Raw genomic sequence first — 25,782 nt, forward strand, 5'->3', positions numbered from 1 at the left:
CTTAGATAACATATCAAGTACTCTTTAAACACTTAGTCACTTCTGCCTAAAAGTTTGAATGTTGTTTTGGGATGTAGCTATTCCTGGCTAACCTACTAAGTATTATTTAACAAAAAATCACTCTTGGCTAAGATATGATAAAAAAGATAAAGAGTTTTTCACTAGAGAGAGTAGCGTCTTTCAATGTGTACAATTTTTAAGATTTCTCTACTAGTTTGCTAATGAACACAACATTATTCTTACAAAGCTTTTAGGATACATAAAATCTTAATATCGTTTTGGCACTTTGCAAATCAAGCTCGTTGTTCTCTTCTTTAAGAATAACTTTATGTAGGCATTAAAGAAAAGAATCGTTACAAATCATTTTCTGACTGTTGAACAACTTTAGCTTGTGTAAATGTCTTTCCTGTGTTTGAGTAGCTTGAACATAAAGAGCGTGTAAAATGCACTTCATGCTTGTATTAGATGCTCTTCCCCTCTTCAAGTGATATCTCAAAAGCTTGTAAAACTTTAGTCCTTGGTCAAAGAGTTTGTTGAACTGTACAAGACAAATAGTCTTTTCCTTAGTTAACACAACAAGTGCTAGAGGTTTGTTGAAGCACAACATTTGTAGCTCATTTTCTAAGAGATTGCTTATGCCATATATGTTTTATGCATCTTCTTGACAAATGAAGGAGCCAAACATTTTTGTAACATACTATAAGCATAAAGATATTTTTGTGAAGTGCAACATTAGCTCAAGACTATGAGTGTATCATCTCAAGACAACACTATTTATTAGACGTATAAAAAGACTACATAATATTATACCATTTGATAAATGAAACGCATGCGTCTTACATTATTTATTGTGAATAACAACATTTTTTCTTGGAGATGAAATTTGGTCATGTTTTATACTTTGTTGTTTGATAACAATTAATTAAAATATGAGTTGTTGGATTTTTTTTTTCTCTAACATACATCAAGTTATTAATTCCAATACTGTTTTCCATGAAATTTTTAGATCTAAATTGGATATTAATTAGTCTTTAAGTTTAAGTTTAGTTTGATATTTTTTTTGAAAAAAAAAACAAAAAATTGCATCTACTTTTCAAAAGAATTTATATATATATATATATATATATATATATATATATATATATATATATATATATATATATATATATAACAATTCAACTCCTCTCTTATATTAAGTTTGAGAAATTGACACTTAAATAAATATATATGATCAAATCATGCAACCATAAAGCACGAAGAAAGAATAAAAAAGAATGAAAAGAAAAACATATTTAAATCAAAACAACTTACAATAAGTTATTGTATACATTCGACCTCAAAGAGTAAGAATTGATACTCTAAGACATTCAGGGGCAGATCATTAAAGAGAGAGGGCATGGCCCCTCAATTTGATTTTTGATTTTTTTTAAAATAATATATATATATATATATATATATATATATATATATATTTCAAATTTTTTAAATTTTTAAATTTTTTAAAAATTATATGTAATGTAAGTTGAGAATTGATGAAAATTAAATTAGATATCATTTTATTTCTTTTATAAAGTACAATATTTAATGTTAATAAATAATAAAACATAAAATCATATACAATAAAGAATAAAAATATTTATTGAAATATTTTTATTTTCTTTTTTGTTGTCTTGAGTTTTTCACAAATTATACATATCTCTTACTCTCACTTGTTATCTTCTTGTCTTCCAAGAAAAAAAAATTGGACACAAATTCATTATTTTTATTTTATTTGTTCTTTTCTATTCTTAAAAAAAAAAGAAATAAGGCAACATATTTTGTCTCATTTCAACTTAAATATTAGTTTAATAGTTACCATTATTTTTGTTATCTCATAATATAGTATGTTTTTTTTTTCATAACGAGTTTTTAATTATGACTTAATTATCATATATTTTTCTTTTAGTAATTACGTATCAATTTTTTGTTAGATTATAATAACTTATTTTTTATTCTTAAACTTAAAAAAAAGTATATTAATGAAAAGAATATTAGTTTAAAATTTTAACTCCAACATTTTATTGTTGATGCTTTTAATCATCCACATTTAAAGAATTTATTAATCTTGCTTGAATTATGTCCATCTTTGACAAAAATAAGTAAAGTCAAAGACATTTTACTTCATTGATTGTCCAATTTATTTTATTTTAATTATTTCTATTTCTACAATTAAACAAAAAAATCATTTTCTACAATGAAAATTATCAAAACAAGATTACATAATAAAATAAAAGATGAATTTCTTATGAGTTAAAAAATTTAAATGAATGACAATCAATTAGATATATATGATTTCTTTTATAATTATCGTTATACTAAATTATGTATTATTAATGATCATTAAATATATAAAGTTTGAATGTAATTTTGGCTTCCCTAAATTATCGGTGAAGATCTAGATTCTAACATCATGTACCAATACACTAGCAAAAAGGTGTGAACCCATTCAACAAATTTTAAAACTTGAAAATTGAAAATTAATGGTCAAAAGCCTCAAAGTCTAAATTGTTGAACTCTAAGTTAATTCTAAGTTATATGGGAGAAGCCCACTTTCTTAGAAAATAAGCATGAATAATACCGTATTCATCATGAATAAAGAAAAAATTGATTATTATATTTATTTTATTGTGAATAAGTAAAGAGAAAGTAAAATAAAAGATAAATATGCTGCTTTTTAAAAACAAACTATTTATTTTTAATTCAATTTTAAATTATTTTTTCCTAAAATTTTAATTTTTTTAAATATGTGTAGTATATATTATATTGATAGAAACTAAATTAGATATATTTTTATTTATTTCATAAAGTATAATATTTAATGTTAATACATAATAAAATATAAAATAAAATATAATAAAGTTTAAAAAATTATTGAGATATTTTTTATGTTATCTCCTATAATCTTTTAAGTTTTTTATATGTTGTATTCATCTTTTATTATTATAAGTTTTTTTCTTTGAAAAATAATATGAAAGTTAGACACAAATTTATTCTTTCTATTCTAATTTTTCATCATTTTGTAAGATAAAAGAGACAACTCTCTTTGTCTCTTAATAGTGAAAATATTAATTTAATAGTTAATATTTTTTCGTCTCATAAATTTCTTGTATATTTTTTTATGAATAAGAAGGAAAAATTATATACTATATGTTTATTGATAACCATTTTTTAACTATGACTTGATAATTATTATTATTTTTTTTAATAATTACGTCTTTCGATCTTCGATTAGATTGATTTTGATAAATTATTTTTTAGTCTTAATTTTTTTTTAAATATGTATATTGATGAAGAACAAAATGACAAATTTATTTTTTTAAGAGTGATAAAATAGAAGATAACTGTCGAAAATAAGACATTAAAACATAATACTAAGGATCAAATTTTTAAATTAAATGAATTTTTTCTTAAGACTCAATTATATGTGGGGAGTTTCTTATAATTAGTCCAGAAAAAAAAACGTTCTCAATTATGAGAGTAGATAAAATTAGAAAAACCTAATTAAAATAGATTTCATATCAAATATTACTTCAATTTTATAGTGATATTATAGTGATAATCGTATTATATATATATATATATATATATATATATATATATATATATATATATATATAAAATTTAAGCTCCTTACGAAATTTTTGTCCTTGGATGGTGATAATGTTTGAAACATTGGATTATAGTCAATTTTCATGTATGTGAAATTTGTTATTAAATTGTGAAAATGTTGACTTAGGGTTTTTAATTATTTTCGAAATTGCAGGCTACCAATAGTAATATTAATAATATATTTTTAAGAGGAAAATATAATGAATATGTTATTCATTAATACCTGTCAAAAAGCTTATTTGAAAGTGATGAGCATAGCAATGGCTAGTGAAAGATGAAGAAACGGTGGCAGTTGCTGACTCTATTTGGCCAAAGAATGCGGCACGCTGACTCATCAATACGCTTTCATTAATTCGAAAAACCTAAGTTTTATTATTATCACTACTAAAAAGACATTCAATATTTTTGTATTTTTAAAATCTTAAAAATTAAACCATTATTAAAATTACTATTATAAATGGATAAAATAGATTTAAAAATATTTTTTTTATAATTTTTATTTTTTATAAAAAATATTATAAAAATAAAAGTTAATGAAACAGGAAAGATAAAGTCTATAAATAGAATTTGCAACTACACTTAAATATACTTTTAGAAAAAGAAATTACATATATTAAAAAAATCTTATTATATATTATTACAGAATATTTATGTCCTTAATTGAATTCAAATTCATTTTAAAGATTTTAAAAATATTTCCACATAATTAGATATTGTAATATTATTAAATTTTTAAATACCTATTGTAACTGAGTTTGAACTAGTTAATAGAATAAACGACCTTGTTAACGACAACTTTTTGTGTATTTATTACATAATTAATTTTTTCTACTTTTTTCATTAACTTCACTAGTAACTATATAAAGAATCATAAATGAAAACTATAAATATTTAATTTCTGATTAATTTTTGTGTAGTCATAATTAAATAGGTTTTGTTAACTAGTTAATAGTTAACAACCTTGTTATTGACAACTTTTTGTGTATTTATTACATATTTAATTTTTGTGTAGTCATAATTAAAGAGATGTTGCTAACTAGTGGTACACAAACACCGGTTACTAATTAAGGATGTTAACGGAGCGGGTAAAGTATGGGTAGTAGCTTCCTCGTACCTTATCCGCTAGATAAATATGTGTCTCGTATCCATATCTATATCCGTCGATTATCCATTATACGAGTACCGCATAATTTTTTAATATCTACGAATATCCATGGGTATTCGTGAATATTTACAAAAAAATAAAAATAAATATTTAACAACATATTTTAATCGTAAATTCAAATAAAATACAATACATAACATTCATACATTTTAAACAAAGTCCAAATAATCCATTTAAATATTGTTAAATGACATTTTACAAAGAAATGATTTTTTTTAAAAACTAATTGATAAAAAATAACTCATTCAAAATCAATATATTATTATTTTAATCATGTTTATTTGTTTAAATTTAAATTAGAGTATAGTGGGTACGAGTATCCACGAGTACATATACTAGGATATTGTACTCGCGCAGTTAACCTGTGGGTATTAAAAATACCCGTACCTGATACTCGCGGATATCCATTTACAATATCCATTCCTACCTGTTGCGGATTTTATCCGCGCGCGAATACTCGCAAGTACGAATTTTCCTTACATCCCTATTAACAACAATAAATATTAAATTTTATAAAATTCTGTAATTAATATAATAAATAAATTTTGATCTCAATAATTGTTAATGTAGTTTTATTCTATTTAGAAAAAAAAAAGTCTATAAATGTTATACATATATAATTTGATGATACACACACAAAAAAGTTAACACATAATTAAATAATAAAATAATTTTAACATTATTGTACTTTTTCTCTTTCTTTTTAATCCTTTCTTTTGCATTTTAATGGTGTTAACAATTAAAATATAACTAAATGTAAACAAAGTTTAAATTAACACAGAAAATAAAAAATGAAAATAAAAATAAAAGAAGTAAGCAACCTAGTATATCAATGATCAAATAATAAACTATTACACATCTAAAATTATTTTATTATTTTTTAATTTTTTAATTTTTTTATGTGTATCAAATAAATTATGAGTTATGGATCATTTTATCTTCTAAATAAAATAAAACTTATGAGTTATGAATCATTTTATCTTCTAAATAAAATAAAACTACATTAATAAGGTCAAAATTTATTTATAAAAATTAATTACAATTATGTAATATTTATAAATTTATATTATTTTAATTAATAGAGTTAAGTATTCCAAATTTTAATATAAATATAATAAAATTAAAGATCATTAATTATATATTAAACCATGCATAATACTATAAGCATCTAATTAGTAATCATGTTGTCATAAATTTTAAAATTTAAATATGTGTCACTTTATAATTCGAGATAATTTGATAAAATCCGAAATAGACAACAAAAATAATAGGTTCACGCAATTAATTAATCATATTTCTTAAATAATAATGAATTGTTGTTTTTCTCGAAGATTTTATTTTTATCTACATCTTTAAATGATTTTTCTTTTTAATCTATCTATATTTATTTTCTAATTTTATCCTCTAAATGTTTTTTAAATTAAAATAATTATTTTATTAATATTACGTAATTACTTTTTTAAATTTAGTTGTTTTTTTATTTAACCGTATCTTTAAAGTTAATTATTTTCAAAAATATAAAACTGCCTAAGAAATAAATAAAATTATTTACAATAAAAATAATAAAAATAATTTTAATTTTATAGTAATAATAACAATTTAATTATTTTTTATTATAAAAAAATAACATACGTAGACGTGTTTCCACTATTAATTGATAAATAAGTTAAAAAATAATAGATTATCTCAATTTAATTATCGTAATGTAAAAAATTACACCCAACAAATTAAAATTAATTCTTAAAATGATTTCAAAATAGTTGTGATCATAAGTCAATCATTTATTGTGCACAACTGTCCTTATAACGAATTCAAATAAATTCCTGGTGAATAAATTAAAAAAAAAAAAAAGTCAAAACTGTAGGCCAAATATCCATTTATTTTAGAAGAAAATAGTATTTTCTTCCCTTTGTTTTTCAATAGTGATACTTTTATTACTCTTCACTTACCTTTCTGACTGTATTATTAATGTGAAGAAAAAAAAAAATATATCCTTCAAAAGTTTCTCATACGTCATATACCCTTTCCCTCCAACAAAAATAATCGTTCCAATTCTTCTTCTTCTTCTTCTTCTCTCTCTTTTCTTCCTTTTCTTCTTGTCGTTTTTCCTTTATTTTCTGCAACTCTCTTTCAAAACAGAAACAAAAGATTAAGGTAGTGGTCCTGATCCTACCAAGATGCGGTTTGTGATGTCTTCAAGCTCCAAACATGTCGCCATCTTCTTCACTTTTTGCTTTCTGGCTTTGAATCACTTCCATCACTTTGGATCTAATGCTCAACTCATACCACAAGATGAAGGTGCTTACTTAATTTCCATTTTGCTATGCTTTTTTATTTGTTGGTAATCTCTGTGTTGGGGATTGTAACTTCCAAAACTAAACAGAAACTGTCTTTTACTTCAACACCATCTTCACAAAGTTTCAATCTTTCTCACTTGTAGTGCAAACCCAACATTCAGAATTTAGTTCATCAACTTGCATTGCTTCTTCTCTCACCAGATCCATAGGGAAATCACTTTTTTTTTTTCTTTCCCTTTCTATTTCTCTTTCATTAACATTTAATTTTTTTTTTTGTAAGTTCAGCATCTAACTTGCTCTAAATAAATTAAAATATGTGTTTGGTTTCTGTAATCTCTGAAGTCATTGAATAATCACTCCTTGGCCTTTTAATTTTCTGGGATTGTTTGGTTCTGATGGATTGGAAGGAAAGAAAATGGGAAGGGGTAGAAATTATAGAAATTTAAATTGAAAGAGAAAACAAAAGGAAATAATATTTTGTTTTTCCATTTATTTATTCAACTAAATAAAAGAAATATATCCTCACTCAGCTTTCTCTTCTATTTATGTTACTTCGATCATTAAAGCAAAGAGCTTTATCATCATTGAAACAAGGGATTTGTACGATTTATTTTATTTGTTGTTTTTGACATTATCAAATTTTGGAGTGTTTTGAAGATCCAATGAAATCACAACAATTGCTCTTCACTGTTCATGTGATGTGAGGTAGCATCCTCTGTCCAACGGTGGCCACATTTTTCTATCACCAAAGGGTCATTTTTTTATTATATTATTGGTGATCCCCTTTTTGAAATTCCAATTTTATTTAACTGGGCTCATAAGATTTCTGAATAAATATTTATTTTACCACGTGTATTTTTTTGGTTTTATTCTTTAATCACTCTCACAACGTTGATTAGTATGAAGTTACTACAGCTGTGGAGTAGGCTAAAAGGTTGAAAATTGTTAAATAAATGAGGGTAGTTGGTAATAAAAGGGGCATGTGATTATGTCTAAACGAGTGGAAGTGACAGACCGTGTGTCAGATTGTGTTCATCCTTTTTTATAGATGTTTTCCTTTTTGGAGTAAGCAGTAGTTTTTTCAATAAATGGTTTTGAACTTTATTTTTAGTACCTTTTCCGGTAACTGCATCACCAATAGAGAAAAATCAATGAAATATGAAGAAAGTTATATTTTCATACTGTAAATATAATCCAATCATAAACTGTTATGTGATGAAAAGGTCATATCAGTTACCCTTTAAAGCATTTCACACACTGATGAGCACTATTGTCATAAAATTTTCTATTTTCTTTTGAAAATAACTGATAGAGAAATGTCACTGCTACCACCAGCTGCATTAGTAGCAACCTTTTCTGCAATTCTGTTCATATTTCACATGCAAAAAGAGATAAACAAAACACTACTATTGTGGTCATAAAAGTCAACAAGTAGACAAAAAAGTTAAAATAAATTGTGATGAAATCATTTTGATAGATATGAGTCAAATTACGTGTCAACATGCTCTAATAACACTATTCCTTATGATAAACACAACATGAATGTATAAAATAATGTCATGTCATGTCATGTTTTGTGTTCCTTAAACCATACGATTTGATCAACTTAAGGTTTAATTATCATTATTCAATAATCATGTTTCTCGTTTTATTGACTATTGCTAGTATAATAATAATACTAATATGAGAAGGTTGACCATATGAACTTTGGAAACAGATTATCTTTGCATGCATGCAAAGTTCAACTTCTTATATTTATTGGCCACCTTATTTGACTCAGTCAATTATTCATTATTCATGAAAACATAGCATCGTGCTCAAATTGATAAGGCCATTGACTATGAGAGTTGAAAGTGACCAATACATGTTAGCTAATTAAAGTTTTTCCTTTTACCACCTGATTGCTGCTAAATATTTCTGAAAAATGTGAAGCACTTTCACATTAAGAGATTGATTAAATTAATTAGTAACATAACATGTTTTTGCATGTGACGTGAATGGTTTTTCACATTGTATTTCAGAATTTTACCAACCTAAAATGAGTTGTTTTTGCTTTGTATACTTGCAGTTAAAATACTACAAACAATATCAGACAAGGTAGAGAACTTGAATTGGAAAGTTACACAACGTTCCTGCAACAAAGGGGATAGAGGATTTGATAACAGAAAGATTTCAAGGGATGGGGATCAAATCATAAGGAATGTAACTTGTCATTGTTCTTTCAACAATGGTACTGTTTGCCATGTTATATCCATGTATGGCTCTTTTTCTCAGACCTCTTATTACTATTTTATAATACAGTTTAACTTTGTGCAACTTATGACAGTTATTTACACCATAGACAGCAGTGTGAGTTTGAGAAAACTAAAGAAAAATTATTGATAACCACTGTTAAATAAAGATTTGATTTTTCTGGATGCACAAAAATAATTATGCTGTATTTTAAGAAGTAATGCACTGAATTAGTCCTTGGAATTACAAATCCTTTATTTAATAGTGGTTATCAATAAATTTTCTTTAGTTATTTTTGTAAGTAAGCACCCAATTCTTTTACTCTAATTTCAAGAACTAATTTGGTAAAGTTTAGAGACTAATTTAGTGTGTTATTTAGAGACTTAGATCACCTTTGGTTACTTTACATCTATTCTTGTTTATTAAAGTAAAAATAATATTCATTTGAGAATTCTATTTGAACACATTGGTTATGACAGTGCACTCAAGGGTATCAATATATCTGGACCTTTACCCGATGAATTTGGAAATCTAACTCGACTGAAAATACTGTAAGTGATTTTAAATTCTTTATCCCTCTAACTTTTTCTAGTTCTATGTTCACAAATATTGTCTCTGTTAGAACATATTGAATATGAATGAACCCTGTGCATGATTGTTGAGTCAAGCATTTGTTGATAGCCAAATTCATAATAAATGCAAACAATTTGAAGTTTGTTAAATTTGTTATAACCAGCAATTAATGAAGTACTGAGAAATTCAACCAAACCAGAAGAATATGGTACAAATATGAATGGTTAATTGCAGAAGAGTGTTATTTATTTTAACATTAATAGTATTCATTCCAGTTCCTTCATTTGAAAATGAAGCTTTATTAATTTCATCAAATGCAAAGAAATCTACGTAGAAAAAACTAACTGAAACTCTTACAGTGATCTCACTCGAAATTATTTCAATGGCTCAATTCCAAAAAGCCTTGGACGCCTTTCATCAGTTGAAGTTCTGTAAGTCATCATTACCTCTGTATCTGTGTTTCTTTGTCTTGCATATGGATAAACAGTGCTCAAAACTTTTATATATATATATATATATATATATATATATATATTCTAATTAAATTATTTTCTTTTTTTATTTAAAACTGGTTTCTATGATTTGCCATGTTCACCTAAATTCAATTCCTCAATGTACAATTGTTACCATGATTCAGGTCACTTCTGGGAAATCGCTTTACTGGATCAATTCCTTCAGAAATTAGTGATATGACTAGTCTGCAAGAACTGTAAGCCTTTGAGAAAAACATGATGTCATATTGATTAACATAGGAAGTGGAATAAATATATTTGTATTACATATTTACAGGAACTTGGAAGATAATCAACTTGAAGGGCATCTTCCCCCAAGCCTTGGAAAAATGAGCAACTTACAGAAATTGTGAGATTATTTGTTTTATGTCATAATTTTCATTTGATGTACATAATCAAATTCAATCATTAGTTTGTCTTCATTGATGCATAAATATACTGTTTTTCCCACACAGCCTAATTCCTTTTTCTTTTTTCATTTCCACTATATGAACATGCAGACTTCTCTCTGCAAATAATTTCACAGGGACAATACCAGAAGCATATGGAAAACTAAAGAATCTTACTCAGTTGTGAGTGATACGATATGATGTGATAAAATTTGTTCCTCTGTTTTTATTTTGTCTTTGTTAAATTATGAAACCACTCCACATTTTCTGTAGTAGGATAGATGGGAGCACTTTGTCTGGGAAGATACCCAGTTTTATTGGGAACTGGACCAAACTTGATAGACTGTGAGTCTAAATTTTGGCTTATTCTGACCTTTTTTTCCCTTGAAGAATCAAATAATGCTATATTTGTATTTTATTACTGAGAAAACTTTGTTTTAAAGGGATTTGCAGGGCACATCCTTGGAAGGTCCAATTCCTTCTGTCATATCTGAATTGATCTATTTGACAGAATTGTTAGTACTTTCTTTCCCCTTTTTAGAATATTCCAAATTGTTACACTTTGTTTGCATTTTAAAATGGCTATGGAATGCAATCTCCAATAGATAAACATTTTCTTTTCATTGATGAAACATTTATATATCAGGAGAATATCAGATTTGAAGGGACCAACCATGACATTTCCTAATCTGACGAATTTGAATCTCTTGCAAAGACTGTGAGTTGAAAACATCATTGCTCTTACGTGAAGAAATATATAATTCATTCAGGCTTTTAATGTTTGGTTTTTTCTGTTACTCAGAGAATTGAGAAATTGCTTAATCACTGGTCAAATTCCTAGTTACATTGGACAAAAGCAAAGTTTAAAAACTCTGTAAGTTGCATCTAGAGTATGTTAATGGCTATATATGCTTTAATCCTCTTTATATATATACCTGTTTACCATTCTCATTATTATCAGTTAAACTTTAGTTTACAAAAACACACGGACCTATATAGAGACAAAGACAAGGGTCTACTTGATATTTTTTTTTTCATTGAGATGGTAGCATAAGAAGAAAGTTCAGGTTGCAATCATAATGAATAAACGAGAGAATTTAAATCACCATTATACACATTTAAGGATCTAGAGGTCACTCTGTGACACTGATCATTTTATTATGTTCATTTCTACTGTCTGAGTTTTTGGACAATCACACACATATTTGTGAGTAGCACCTTTGTTTTCTATCCATAATTGCTCTACAGGATCTATTGTTCTTTGATTAAGATTGTGATCATTGAATTACATCCTTATGAAGACGAGTAAATAATTTGAATCCAATCATTTTGTGATTAGCACTTCTTTGTTACATTGGTAATCATTGCTAAATATATTTCAAAGACTTATTTTTAGACACTCTTCAGCTGCTTGTGTAGTAGTTTGAAAAGCTATATTTTTCAAACTATTGAACCAAATTCATTACAAATGGGAGCACTTCCTTTAAGATGACTGTGATTTGTTAATTAGTTAAACCATTATAATGATAGTATAAATTTTACTATGCATCATCTGTGCAAATTATCTGTAATATTGTATTCCAATTTCAAAAGGCCTGAAAAAGAGAAAAATAAAAAATTATTGTAATCTTGAAAGCACATCTCATCATATTCTGCTGCTACAATTTGGCTGTGGCATGTGCCATTACTTCATGTTAGTAATTTTCTCCTTTTTCTTTTGTTCAGAGATCTGAGCTCCAACATGCTGACCGGTCCAATCCCAGATTCATTTCAGGACCTGGAAAAAATAAATTACTTGTAAGAGCATATTTTCATCTTCCGGCAAGAAGATTAACTGAAATGATATGTGGATGTTCCTACAAACAATTTGATCTCGAGAATGTTTGTTGCTTTTTCTCGATTGAATTTTATCTCTCTGATATAGTGAAGCATATGTTCATGATGGATGCAGGTTCCTGACTAACAATTCTCTAAGTGGACGAATTCCTAATTGGATACAAACCTTCAAACAGAGGATGTAAGCATGTTTTCTCGAATATTTACCACCCTCTTAGTTTCATACTTTAGAATTAGAATTCTCTGAATTATGAAATTTGATCTCATTTTATGTTCTCTTTCAGTGATTTATCTTTGAACAATTTTAGTGAGAGTTTTTCAAATGTTTGCCAGGTCTTGGATGTGTAAGCTTCTTCTTGTCTAGAAATTATTTAAATCATTTCACTTATGTCAATTCTAAGCGTTGTATTATTATTATTGAGCAGGAACTTAGCTTCCAGCCTCTCTCCCTCAGCAAACACTTCGTATGTTCTTTCTTGTGATCTAGTTTTAATTCAATATCACCTTTGAATCATCAGCTGAACTAACTATACATCTTGCAGATCGTCTTGTTTAAAGAAAGGCCAACCTTGTTCTGGAAAACCCCGGTGTAAGTGTCTAGACTTGGAAAGTAATCATCATGTTTTCATAAACTACAATGGTTGTGTCGATGAAATTATGATAGTTCCATTTTGAAATCCAAACTAAAATGCATTAGAGATCAAGTTTTTGTTTTGTTTGTTTTGTATTTCTGCTTTTTCATTAAGCTTAGTCATTTTTCTTAATAAACTATTCACTTTCACTGTATCTCTGCAGTTCATTCTCTGTTCATAAACTGTGGAGGACCTGAAATAGAGTTTGACGGCAATGAATATGAAGCCGACCCCAATCTAAGAGGCATATCAAACTATGTTGTTAGTAATGATGGCAAATGGGCATATAGCAGCACTGGAGTATATCTAGGAAGGGACAAGGCTGATTATGTTGCAAACAATCAGTTTAATCTGAAAATTAATGGCTCTGATTACTACCAAACAGCCCGCTTGGCCCCACTATATCTTCATTATTATGGTCTTTGTATGCTGAATGGCAATTATAAAGTGAAACTTCACTTTGCTGAGATAACATTCTCTGATGACAATGCATTTACCAGCCTTGGAAGGCGTGTATTTGATGTTTCAATCCAAGTGAGTAATGAAGCAAACAATTTGTTTCATATATTATGTTAGGAGTGACACATCAAATGGCTCATCCCAGTGACTCTTTACATATTAGACTCGGTTTCTGTTTGGTTTTCCAATTAAGCAAGAGTTCTGAAGGTAGATATTTTCATCACTGTACATTGACAGGGTTTTAAATATTTGAAAGATTTTAACATTGTGGAAGAAGCTGGTGGAGTTGGTAAGGGAATCACTAAGGAGTTTAATGTGAATGTTACCCACAACACCTTGGAAATCCACTTTTCCTGGGCAGGGAAAGGAACTAATGCTATTCCTGAAAGAGGTATATATGGACCTCTTATATCTGCTATCACTGTGACCCCAAGTAAGTAGTTTTGACAACAGTGGTTTTCTATGTATGAAATCAATAAAAACCTTGTCTTTTCATGTCAAGTAAATATTTCCACTTTGATGTAGACTTCAAAGTTCCTTCACAAGGGCTGTCTACTGGAGCAATTGCTGGAATTGGGGTTGGGATATGTGTGTTCATCATATTGATACTCCTTGCACTTTGGAAGATGGGTTTTCTATGTGGGAAAGAGGAAACAGACCAAGGTAAGATTATATTCCAAAGGAAGTTGGTGCCCTTATGACTTGGTTTTTGCTCATACTAGGTTCAGATTGGTTTGAAGTCAATCATGACGAATATGCATTTGCTACAGTCTAATAATATTGTAGTAGACATGCTTATGTAGATATTAATATCAGATTATATTACAACAAAAAATTTACTGCAAAGATCTGAATTGTTGTGATTTTAAGTTCAGAAAAAATGCACACTTGAGTTCTCATGAAAACAGTTCTCTAATTTCTCTCTTTTTACTTGATACTTTTCATTGAGTAGCTACATCTACCTTGTTGCAGAACTTCTAGGTTTGAAGACAGGTTATTTCAGTTTAAGACAGATTAAAGCTGCTACTGATAACTTTGATCCTGCAAATAAGATAGGTGAAGGAGGCTTTGGACCAGTATACAAGGTAACCTTGGATGGATTACAAGCATCTCAAGCTATATGAAGTTTTGAAAACATTGTGGTTGACTCTTTTATTTCCAATATTTTACAAATAAAAACATATACTGAAGACATTGTTTATTCACAGGGTGTGCTGTCAGACGGTGCTGTGATTGCTGTTAAACAGCTTTCCTCCAAATCAAAGCAAGGGAACCGCGAATTCATCAATGAAATAGGCATGATATCTGCTTTGCAGCATCCAAATCTTGTGAAACTCTATGGCTGTTGCATTGAAGGAAACCAGTTGCTTCTAGTATATGAATACATGGAGAATAATAGTCTTGCTCGTGCACTTTTTGGTAAATGCTTGATGAACATGTTTGATTGTGTATGCCGCTACCAAGTTAAATCCAACTGAAAAAGCTTTTCTCTTTTAGGTAAAGAGCATGAGAGGATGCAATTGGACTGGCCCAGAAGAATGAAGATTTGTGTGGGGATTGCAAAGGGATTAGCCTATCTCCATGAGGAGTCAAGGTTGAAAATAGTACACAGGGATATTAAAGCAACCAATGTCTTACTTGATAAGCATCTGCATGCCAAGATCTCTGACTTTGGTTTAGCCAAACTTGATGAAGAAGAGAACACCCATATCAGTACAAGAATAGCTGGGACAATGTTAGTACTATGCAAAACCATTCTAGACTTTGTTCCTCATTTCATTGTTTTTTTGAAATCACTGACACAAGGGTACTAAATGTCTCTCACCAGTGGCTACATGGCTCCAGAGTATGCTATGCGGGGTTACTTGACAGACAAAGCAGATGTCTATAGCTTTGGTATTGTAGCTTTAGAGATTGTTAGTGGAAAGAGCAACACAAATTACAGGCCAAAGGAGGAGTTTGTGTATCTTTTGGATTGGGTAAGTTACACTTTAAATGTAGACATTATTGATGTTTCTCTTTTATGATATTGTGGTTTACCTAAGATTTGGTTGAAATTTTGTAATACTATTTTTTGCATTTGATTGAAGGCCTATGTTCTCCAAGAGCAAGGAAACCTTCTGGATTTGGTGGATCCAAGTCTTGGTTCAAAGTACTCCTCAGAAGAGGCAATGAGAATGCTGCAGTTAGCACTGTTGTGTACCAATCCTTCTCCCACTCTTAGACCACCTATGTCATCGGTAGTGAGCATGCTTCAGGGAAAAACTCCAATTCAAGCACCACCAATAATCAAAGGCAGTGACAATGCACAGGATGCAAGATTTAAAGCGTTGGAGTTCTTATCACAAGACAGCCAAACTCATGTCTCTTCTGATTTCTCACAAGATAGTATAGAGCAAAGAAGCAAGTCAATGGGGGGACCATGGGTTGATTCCACCATATCTATACCAAGTAGAACCGATCATTCTTCTGATAAACTTATTACAAGTTCAAATGACGAGTGCTTCGAAGTTGGGGCAGGGAACTCACCAAATTCAAATTCTTTTGTAAAGGATATGAACAAAAACTAGTTAGGCTGATAACATACATACAAAACTATGGTGAAGTCAAACATCAGGTTTCAAAGTATATAGAAGATTTTTCTTTGTTGCTTACTAAAGGTTTTTCTAACCTTGGTCTAATCGATATGGCATTCAATTTCAATTACATTTTCGAAGCTCCTACTGAATGATTTCTTGGGCTTGAAATGCCTCCATTTGTTAGCAAGAAAGGTTGAATATCATATAAAACAATCAAGGCAATTCCTTCCTACACCTCATCAAATTTCATTTGCCACCCCATCAATTTCGGATTTTATTTTCCGGAACGCATTAAATCAATTTCGGAAAACCTTTTCAAGAAGACACTCATTAGAATCCTATTCCGGATAAAAATTTTCGGAAGCTTTGATTGGGGTGTAGCCAACAATCAAACGAAGTTTTCGGTGGATATTATTGTTGAGTAGACATGGATGATGCAGAAGGCTTAGAGATATATGATCACAACCTTAAAGTGATACATTTGCATCAAAATTATTAGGCTTGCACATGTCATAATTGAGCATTATTGTATGTTATAAAATCATTCATACGTTGGTTAAGGATATATTTAAATAAATCTTTCCTTAATTGTAAGAATAAAAAAGTAACTAATTTATTTCATCAAGGAAAATTAACTTGACATGAAAAACTCCAACAAAAGTTAAATGTAGAGGCTGAGTTTAACTTACAAGGAAATTTTAACATTTTCAAACTTTTCTTATTCTGTTTAAGTATTTAACAAGTTTTTTTTTTTTCTAAATGATCGAATCCAATCAACTTAAATAAAAAAGTAAACTATATTGTTATATTTAAGCTATTTAATTATTAATAGATTAAAAATTTGAATTATAAGATTTGTAATTAATTTTATTTAAAAATTTTCTTATATTTAAATATAAGAATTGACTTTGAAAGTGTAATTTTAAACCAATTCTAATAATATTCGCTAAAATTCATCAAAATGAAAATCTAAATTGTAAAAAGCCACTGACCGGTGTATGTAAGTATTTATTTATGAAGATTGATTTAGAAAAGAGAAAAAAATAGATTTAAAAGTATTAGAAGGTAAAGTTTGTATTTAAGTGATTTGAAAGTGAAAATAAGTAAATTTAGAAATAAGATTTGAAAATGATTTAATTAACGTAATAGATAAAAGTTAAATTTAACTGAAAAAGTAAGATTACTAAATTGTCTTTGACATTGAATTAAAATATATTTAAATTAAAATATATTTAAATGAGTTAAATTTGTTTTATAAAAAATATTTAATAAATAAATTGGAGTAAACATATTTTAATAAAACATAATATATTCACATATTGAATTTTTTTTGGTAAATAGTTAAAAATTTAAAATATTAATTATATTGTAAATATAATTTTAAAAGTTATATTTTATTATTATCATAATTATATAATATTATTACCGATGATTTACATTATTAATTTATATAAATTCACGTGAATTGATTTGAATTAAGAAAAAAAAAATAATGGAAAGCGTTAATCTTAAATAGTGTTAAAGTTAATCATCCTTAGCGTATGGAAGAAACCCAGCTTGTCAGAACAACATCTCTTAACACCAAATTGACAATTGAAACAGCCTAATACTAAGTATGCATAATAATTTTCATCACGAAGAAATCAAAGTGTTATGTTTTTTTTTTCCAGTTCACATTATGGATGGTGCCTTCTTGTTTCCTAGGACTGGAGCTCTTCTGGTTTTTACATGCTCCACTTCCAATGGAAGATTAATTAAGAACAATTTTGTTGGCTACCTGATTGAACCAAAACATATTTGTTCTAGATCGAGATTATTTAATTCAGCTTAAATTCAATTTTGAATAACTATGAATCAAACCAGAAAAAGAAAAAAAAAACGATTTGGATTCTAATTTTAACTTGGAACAAATCTAATCGACCTATGAATAATATCCTTAAGGAGAAGATTAAGTTCTTTTACAAAGGGAAAATACTTCCCTAGTAAGTATTAGGATGTGAATATTAATACTAATACTAATCTAAGGAAAAATAACAATGAGGAATCCTACAATATTTGAATGAAACTTCTAGAAGTTAAAGCCTGCAAAATAGTTAGAAATTGAATAGTAAGTACAAAGCTCCAAAATGACAAACTAATACACTACCAACCAAGGCAGGATTTTCTATTCACATAAGACTGTAAGCTTTGTTGTTAGGATTTCTGTTTTTTTTTTTCTTCTGGATTTCCTGCAAGTACTGTCCAGGAATCAAACCTATGTACACTTCATGCAAAATATAAACAGATCGTACCAAACACTAGAACGCTATCAAAACTCAATGCCACTATTTATTTGAACGGAGAAGGAAGGGCGCCCAACGGTGGAGAGAGGGACATCAACTCTTAGAACAAGACCTGAGTTCCCCACATTTCCATTCCACTTTGATCTGCCAATCTGTACAACACAATATAAAAGAGAGGCCAACCATTTAGATAGATTATGGAAATAATAGTCAACAATAAGTGCCAATAAAAATCTACAATTGTTATAAACCATCAAATAATGAATAACCACATTGATAGATATTCGTGAAATGGTGTAGCAATTTTCAAGCCACTAGTATGTTAAACATAAAAAAATTTACTTCCTATGTGCTTACTCACGTACATATAGTAATGAGCAAGTACCTATGATGCTCAGATACAACAGGTTACTCAAATTTAAGATCCCTTAAAAGTTCATAAATTATTTAATACAGATATATAATATTGATAAATAGACATTTATCCTTTCGTATGATGATCACAATTTACAAAAAAGACATTTGTGATCATAACAAAAGAATTTAGTTTTTGTCGATATCATAATCAATCTTGACTCTACACATTTAGTAGCTTACAATTCAGAAGCATCAGAAGCTCCTTATTCTATCATAAACATGTTTTCACAACATTAGGAAACATCTAAAATGAGTCTTGCATAATTCAGGAAGTGATGCTCATTCAGAAACAACTTACAGATACTGAGGCAAATGCAGAAGGATAGGTCATGAAAGCACATCCACAAATTAGATTAAGTTTCTCTTTAACTGAATGGATGAGCTCTGCCCGCAACCCTGGATTGCTTCCGCCAAGAGTAGGACACAAACTGACCAAATAGCAATATAAAAAAATATAAGGGTGCATCAAAGAAATTGCAAATATAAGTTTCGGAGACAATAATGAAGCGCACCAAAAGATTAGATGCTTTTGGAGATAATAATCACTCAGTAAGATTTTGATTAAAAATAATTATGAAAAAAAACAAACTAATCGAAAACACACTTAGTGATTATTAAAGAATAAAAATATAAAAAAATGGGCTAAAGCCCACCAAGTAAATCAGCTAGATGGATTGATGACCCCATTGCACTAGATTAAAAACCAAATTTTCAAGCAATAAGGATTTTATTCACCATAAGATCTTTTTTTTTTTTTAAATGTATCCTCAGAATATTTGAAACAAAATGGTTTCTGATACAGAGAGGCAAAGTGGATACAAAAAAAAAGAAAAAAAACACATTGGTAATCAGGAGACTACAGGTTATATTACATATCCAAATTTCTCAATTCTAAAGTAAATCTTACTATGGAATCGAGCATGGCAGGTTACACAGTCCATTGCTTCGTCAAACAGGCTTAAAACAAAGAAAGACAACTTCGAAAGCCTTATTTTCCTCACATGAATGCAACCATCAAACTACACCACATTTTATGTATTTAGATAATGAACTATACTTTCAAAACTGTGGCATACTAGCAAAGAAACTTCATCCACACTTGGAGGAGAAAATTTTATCTAAATTGGAGAAATTAATTCTAAAATGTCAAAGGAAGTTGAAAAGCAAGCAATCATCACGTCCACAGATAACTTCAACCAAGTAAAGCAGCACAATAACTTTCTCCAGTAGGTAACGTTAAGAAAGTGCCTTAACACCTATGATAACCAGTGTACCATCGTCCCTTTCCCCCAGAGCCCCAAATGTGACGTCTTACCTGAATTGAACGGATGGTCTCACCATGAGACCAGATCGCTTCCAGGCCAAGGCTTGAGCAAGACCCAAAGAAAATGATTTGTCAGGCCATTGTACCATTGGTGTGATTCTTGTTCCCCACTTGTTCTAAAACAATTGAAGAGTAGCCAATATTAAATCCAGTGCACAAGGAAAATAGTTCAGGCTAAAATATTGTGAACTTCAAACATCATCAAATCAGAGCCTTCAATAACTTGAATTCTAACCTTGCATGAAAAGCTGAATCTCATTTCCCCAGGATATTGACCCTGAGCTTGAAGAAGACCTCCGCAAACAGGAAGGAAAGCACTGGTACTTAGACCCTCACCAGATACGTAGGTTAGTTGCCCATTAGGAAATTGAAGATCGACAAATGACTGGGTGCAGAAAGAGGGAGAAAATAATTAAGACAGGAAAGTTATGCCAAGAGATTTGCTCGTGTAAGAGTATATCCATTGAACTAGTTTTGACATTCGAAAAATGACCCAGCATAAACAATTTTAAACCCTAACACCATATTTTAAAAACATTAAAGTACCTAGTTATCTGCCGTTTGATGTTTGGCTTAATTCTCCAAGAGTGTTACATGTCGAGTGTCATAGAACACTAAAATTTATACATCTTTCTCGGTGCAAAGGCTCTTTAATTACCCCTAAATGATTAAACTATGCTGACAACCCTTTCTATGTCTCGTGCTCTTGCATAAAAGATTGGTACAACCAAGAAAATTCTATCAAGTCAAATTTTAGTGATGAACTTATATAACAACGAAACAAGGGTATGATGGGTGAAGAATTACATCTGAGGGTAAGATTAATATAATCCTAAATTGTAATAATCAGGAAAGGAAAGCAAATTGACTTCCAAAGAAAAGCAACCTAAGCAATTAATTGGTGGTTCACTAATATTATAAATTTCATCATGGCACCGTATAAATAAATAAAAAATAGAACATGCATTTTTAAAGGCATCACAACAGCATAATCTATCAACTTACACAAGCTACGGGATTCAGGCAAAGCATGGACATTAACAGCCACCTTCTGTGCTTTGACCACACTGCTGGACAAAGGGAATGCATTCCATTCTGACAACAAAAATAATGACCACGTAAGCTAACAAAAAGCTATATTTGGGCGAGGAGCACTACATGGAGCATCCACAAGCAGATAACAGAGATGATGGATACTAAACAAGAGTACAAGAGAGTAATTTCAACAAGAAAAACAAGAAAAACGAGGCATACAAACTATATTATAAATTGCTACTGTCAGAAAAGAGTACATAAATTATTACAATGTTCAAGATGAATAGCCATACTAACATGGGCATCATTTCAGCATACTTTACAACAGCTTGGTTGGATAGGAAATCCTGTTAACAATTTAATGAGCAAATAGTGCTCGATGATCAAATGTATATGGTACAAATGAGCAAATAGTGCTCAATGATCAAATGCATATGGTACAATGAAGCCCACATGCTCAGAAAAGGTTAAGGTATCATTGTCCAACACATATCTGATACCAATACCACATTCAATCCATCCCAATATGCATCCAAAAATATTGATTATGTTCATAAAAATTTACACGATATGGTCATGCAATTCAGGGTACAACTTCATACTCAATAGACACTTACCACAATTTTTGTTTTTAAATTGTTAAATTTTTTCTGCCTTAACCTTTCAATCTTCTACCATGTAAATTGCTTCAACTAATGCAATTAAGCAAGCCCCCCAACCACGACTAGTAGAGTTTGAAAACAACACACCCAATACCAAATGCATCTAAGGTAGTGAATAGTAGGCAATTATATAGGGCCAAAACTTCTTTTTTTATGAGGCTATTGATGTTTTTATCATATTCTTGTGATTCTAAATGGGACAGGAAAATAGTATACTTTTGTGACATGTTTATCTTAGAAAAATATATATGATAATATGGGTAGAGAAAACATATGTAATTGTGCTTACTTGTTATGGTCATATATGTTTATTATAAATTGTGATCGTCATCTAATAACTATTGATAGGTTTATATATTAATGATCTTTTATTAGTGTGAATAATCAAATCTCTCTACAAATATCATGCAATCATATAAATGCCTATTGCCTACAGTAACATATACTGTAGCTTGACTGTGTCAAATCTTGATTTTCTAAAAACGATTTGTATGTATCCATCATACCCATATCGTATTATGTATCTGGCTTCTAAGTAGCAAGATGTAGTAAAAAGAATTTTTATCAGGAAAGGCTATGAAAGATTTCTTTTTCTAGCTAGAGTCCAAGACAACGCTCACACAGTTGCTTCAATGATAAAACACAATTTCTATGGATATGCTTTACTCCCCTTCCCTATACATTACCAATTTTGTAGCAAAGTCTAATTAGCCAAAAGAATGTTATCTTTACCTTTCTATCATAGCCATACCACAACAAGTGCTGCTTTGACAAATGAACAGGCAAGAGGAGTGTTGAATCACGGATAAAGAGGAGAGGTCCAAGCTGAACTAAGAAAAGAGATGAATTTTCATTTCCAGAAGTAGAACCACCATGTGATGCTTCTAGTCTCCACAAATCTCCCCTTGCAACTAAAGAACCTTCCACTTCTTGAGTTCTGCTATCATAAGTTGACGTAAAATTTATTATTCCCTGTACAAGACAAAAATATAACACGTAAATGAAATAGATAGAGTAAAACTTCAACAATGAAAAAAGAGAATTTAGTCATATAAAGTACAGATTCGAGCTTGCACATTTTTCACAAACCATTCAAAATAAATGTTGAAAATAAGAAATATTTCCAAACAATCAATCAAAATTTGAAAACTAGTACGCAATATATTAAATTGTACCATGAAGAAATTCAATATAAGTTTCTGCCCCAGAGATTATAACTTAACAAGGTCAATAATACAGTTGCTATGCTCAATTGCTAATGCGGTCTATGTCATAAACAAATAATTTACTCTGACCTAGTTAGTGCAGGTACTCATTATTAAAATTACAAGTTTTATTATGCACGTATCACAGGACAAGTTGAGGGCATTGAAGAGAAATAAAAGTCCATGTACAGATTTTACAAATGATAAAGAAACCATTTGCTCAACTCTTGCATTTCCGTTGTCTAACATGACTTGTGCAACTATACTAAGACCCAAGATGCCACTGCACATCTCCATCATGAATCCCAAAAAGAAAACCGCAGAAGCAATGAACAGAAAATAACTTTAATGCAAATTCATGAACGTTAACAATTCTCTGCACCTCCGATAGGGGCTCAAGAATTCCCCACGAGCTTGCGTTCTCATAAACAAAAACACAACAAAGACCAATGACACCCTCCTCAAAATGACATTTAGCACCCAAATCTCACCATCAAAGGCACAACCTAATCGGAATAACCACTAGATCTAAAACAGAATAAAATTCTAGAAATAAAAACTGTTTCTTCTGCGCATGAACACCACAATTGCGCAGTAAACCATAGCAAGCAACTACTTCAATAGCTCCTCTACAATCATAAATGCTCCCCTTCCATTTAAAAAAAAAAAAACTGTTTAATCACTCCATCAATAAACAAGAAATTAAACAGCAACGGTTGATCACTTCCAATTCCAAAAATAATATGCAAATAAACAAAAAAACAAACATATAATCCAAAACCAAGGGTTTTTACCTGACGCCTGCCCAGGAGACCAATAGAGCCAATGTTAAACCCACCACCACCCTCTTCCTCGGCACTTCCACCGCTACCGCCACTAACACTCTCAGCAAACCCATGATTCTTCAACCTCTCACTAAGCGACCCCAGCCCCAAATCCTCCGGCACAGCAATCCCAACTCCTCCTCTCTGCCACCCCTTATCCCCACCATCCACCCTCACCGAACTCTCCTCATGCTTGAACGGTACTGGCACCGGCAACGACCGGAAAAACTGCTGAACCAGGCCATTCAAGCTAGCCCCAAAGTCCGCCCCAGCCTGCCCGATCCTGTTCCCGATGTCGAAAATCGCCGACACGCCATTGATCCCGTACTCCTGAGTCGCCAAAGCGAAATCCCTCTTCCCAAAGCTCTGCGTTGGAAACTCCAGATCAAAGAGCTTCGATTGCGGAGGGTTCGGCCACACGAATTGCGGAGGATTCATATGCGTATGAATCAATCCGCTGAAACCCTGGGCAAGCCGGTCAGCCAGGTCCTGCCCGTGACGCTGCACCTCTTCCCATGCCTCAAACGACCTTTCCACAGACATCTTCTTCCTCGACAAAACTTACTAACTTTCCATGAGCTTTAGCGTTTCTCTTACAAACAAATCTAATTTAAACAACAACGACTCAATCGAATCAAAGCATCGATGACGGAATCTGAATCGAAATCTACTATATTTCAAAACAAAAGCAATAGAAGACAAAGAACAGATTCTTCTTCAACAAAACTCACACGTTTCCAACGGCGTAGGGTTTCAGTTTCGGTTTCGGCTTCACTTAAAATCGCAAATCTAATCGAGAGAAAACGAATCGAAGAGCGAAAAGACTAACCTAAAAAATAACAGGAATCAAATACACAACAACAAGAAGAGAATGTCCTTTTAAGAGTTCAAAAACCGACGAATCAAAGCGATAAACAATGAATTTGGAAGGGAGGGTGAATGCGAAGGTTGTGGTGGCGGTTGCAAGTGAAGTAGTTGAAGGAAATGGTGAGAATGATAAATGGAAATGGGAGGGGGTGCGTGATGCGCACTGGGCTTGGTTTAGCGACACGTTGCTTAGATTGGCGTAGTGTAGTGGATGAGGAGGACCAAGATTTTTTTCTTTTCTTTTTCTTGAGCTGAATGAAGCGCTAGCGATAAAAATGATAATAATGGAGAATGGAACGGGTCTCCAGAAAAAATGAACCCAAATGGCACACACAGCACAGCCAATGAGAACGCGTGAATGCTCGACACATTACGTGTGCCCACACCACAAAAGCAAATTTAATCTCCCATTTTTAAAGATTTTTTTTTTTTTAAGCAAGGAAATTTTCCTTGTTTTTGTGTGTGTAGAAAATGTCAATTCACTTTAAAAACAATTCTATTCTTTTCTTGTTTTTTCATTTAATAATTAAATTCCTAATTTGCAATTGGTTCTTGTCGATTCTGTTGGTCTTCGACACTGTAAGCGCAGTCTTGTTTGAGGCAAATATTGGCATATTTGCATGTGAGATAGCACGGTTATTGTCTGATTTCTTATATATATATATATATATATATATATATATATATATATATATATATATATATATATATATATATATATATATATATATATGCTGAGATGAGTATAGGTTATAGACATAGAAGAGAACATAAGAAAATAAGACATTGATAACTTAATGGAGGTTTTTAAGGTTGGCGTAATTTTCACTTATAGTTTCCAACT

At 30.1% G+C, this 25,782-nt stretch overlaps 2 protein-coding genes across 2 annotated transcripts; one reads left to right on the forward strand and one right to left on the reverse strand.

The window, feature by feature from the left end:
* Positions 1-6,829: 6,829 nt before the first annotated feature.
* Positions 6,830-16,402, forward strand: LOC114185668 (putative LRR receptor-like serine/threonine-protein kinase At1g53430). The gene is made up of 24 exons (XM_028073534.2): positions 6,830-7,111; positions 9,179-9,365; positions 9,822-9,893; positions 10,275-10,346; positions 10,553-10,624; positions 10,705-10,776; positions 10,928-10,999; positions 11,090-11,161; positions 11,260-11,331; positions 11,463-11,534; positions 11,619-11,690; positions 12,542-12,613; positions 12,768-12,833; positions 12,937-12,996; positions 13,078-13,116; positions 13,195-13,241; positions 13,448-13,818; positions 13,981-14,176; positions 14,269-14,406; positions 14,716-14,828; positions 14,952-15,162; positions 15,241-15,478; positions 15,572-15,722; positions 15,834-16,402. Exons 1-24 carry the CDS (start codon positions 6,991-6,993, stop codon positions 16,311-16,313), a joined length of 3,138 nt encoding a protein of 1,045 aa, XP_027929335.1. The 5' UTR covers positions 6,830-6,990; the 3' UTR covers positions 16,314-16,402.
* A 2,047-nt stretch (positions 16,403-18,449) lies between these two features.
* On the reverse strand, positions 18,450-25,202 carry LOC114185016 (uncharacterized). Its single transcript, XM_028072492.2, has 8 exons — positions 24,803-25,202; positions 24,042-24,676; positions 22,775-23,014; positions 21,351-21,440; positions 20,581-20,730; positions 20,337-20,461; positions 19,320-19,449; positions 18,450-18,756 (listed from the first exon to the last, which is right to left on the reverse strand). Exons 2-8 carry the CDS (start codon positions 24,612-24,614, stop codon positions 18,631-18,633), a joined length of 1,434 nt encoding a protein of 477 aa, XP_027928293.1. The 5' UTR covers positions 24,615-24,676; positions 24,803-25,202; the 3' UTR covers positions 18,450-18,630.
* Positions 25,203-25,782: the final 580 nt, after the last annotated feature.

This window comes from Vigna unguiculata, chromosome 5 (assembly GCF_037176805.1).
Source record: "Vigna unguiculata cultivar grain cowpea cultivar isolate G323 ecotype 2 chromosome 5, ASM3717680v1, whole genome shotgun sequence".
NCBI classification, from domain to species: Eukaryota; Viridiplantae; Streptophyta; class Magnoliopsida; order Fabales; family Fabaceae; genus Vigna; species Vigna unguiculata.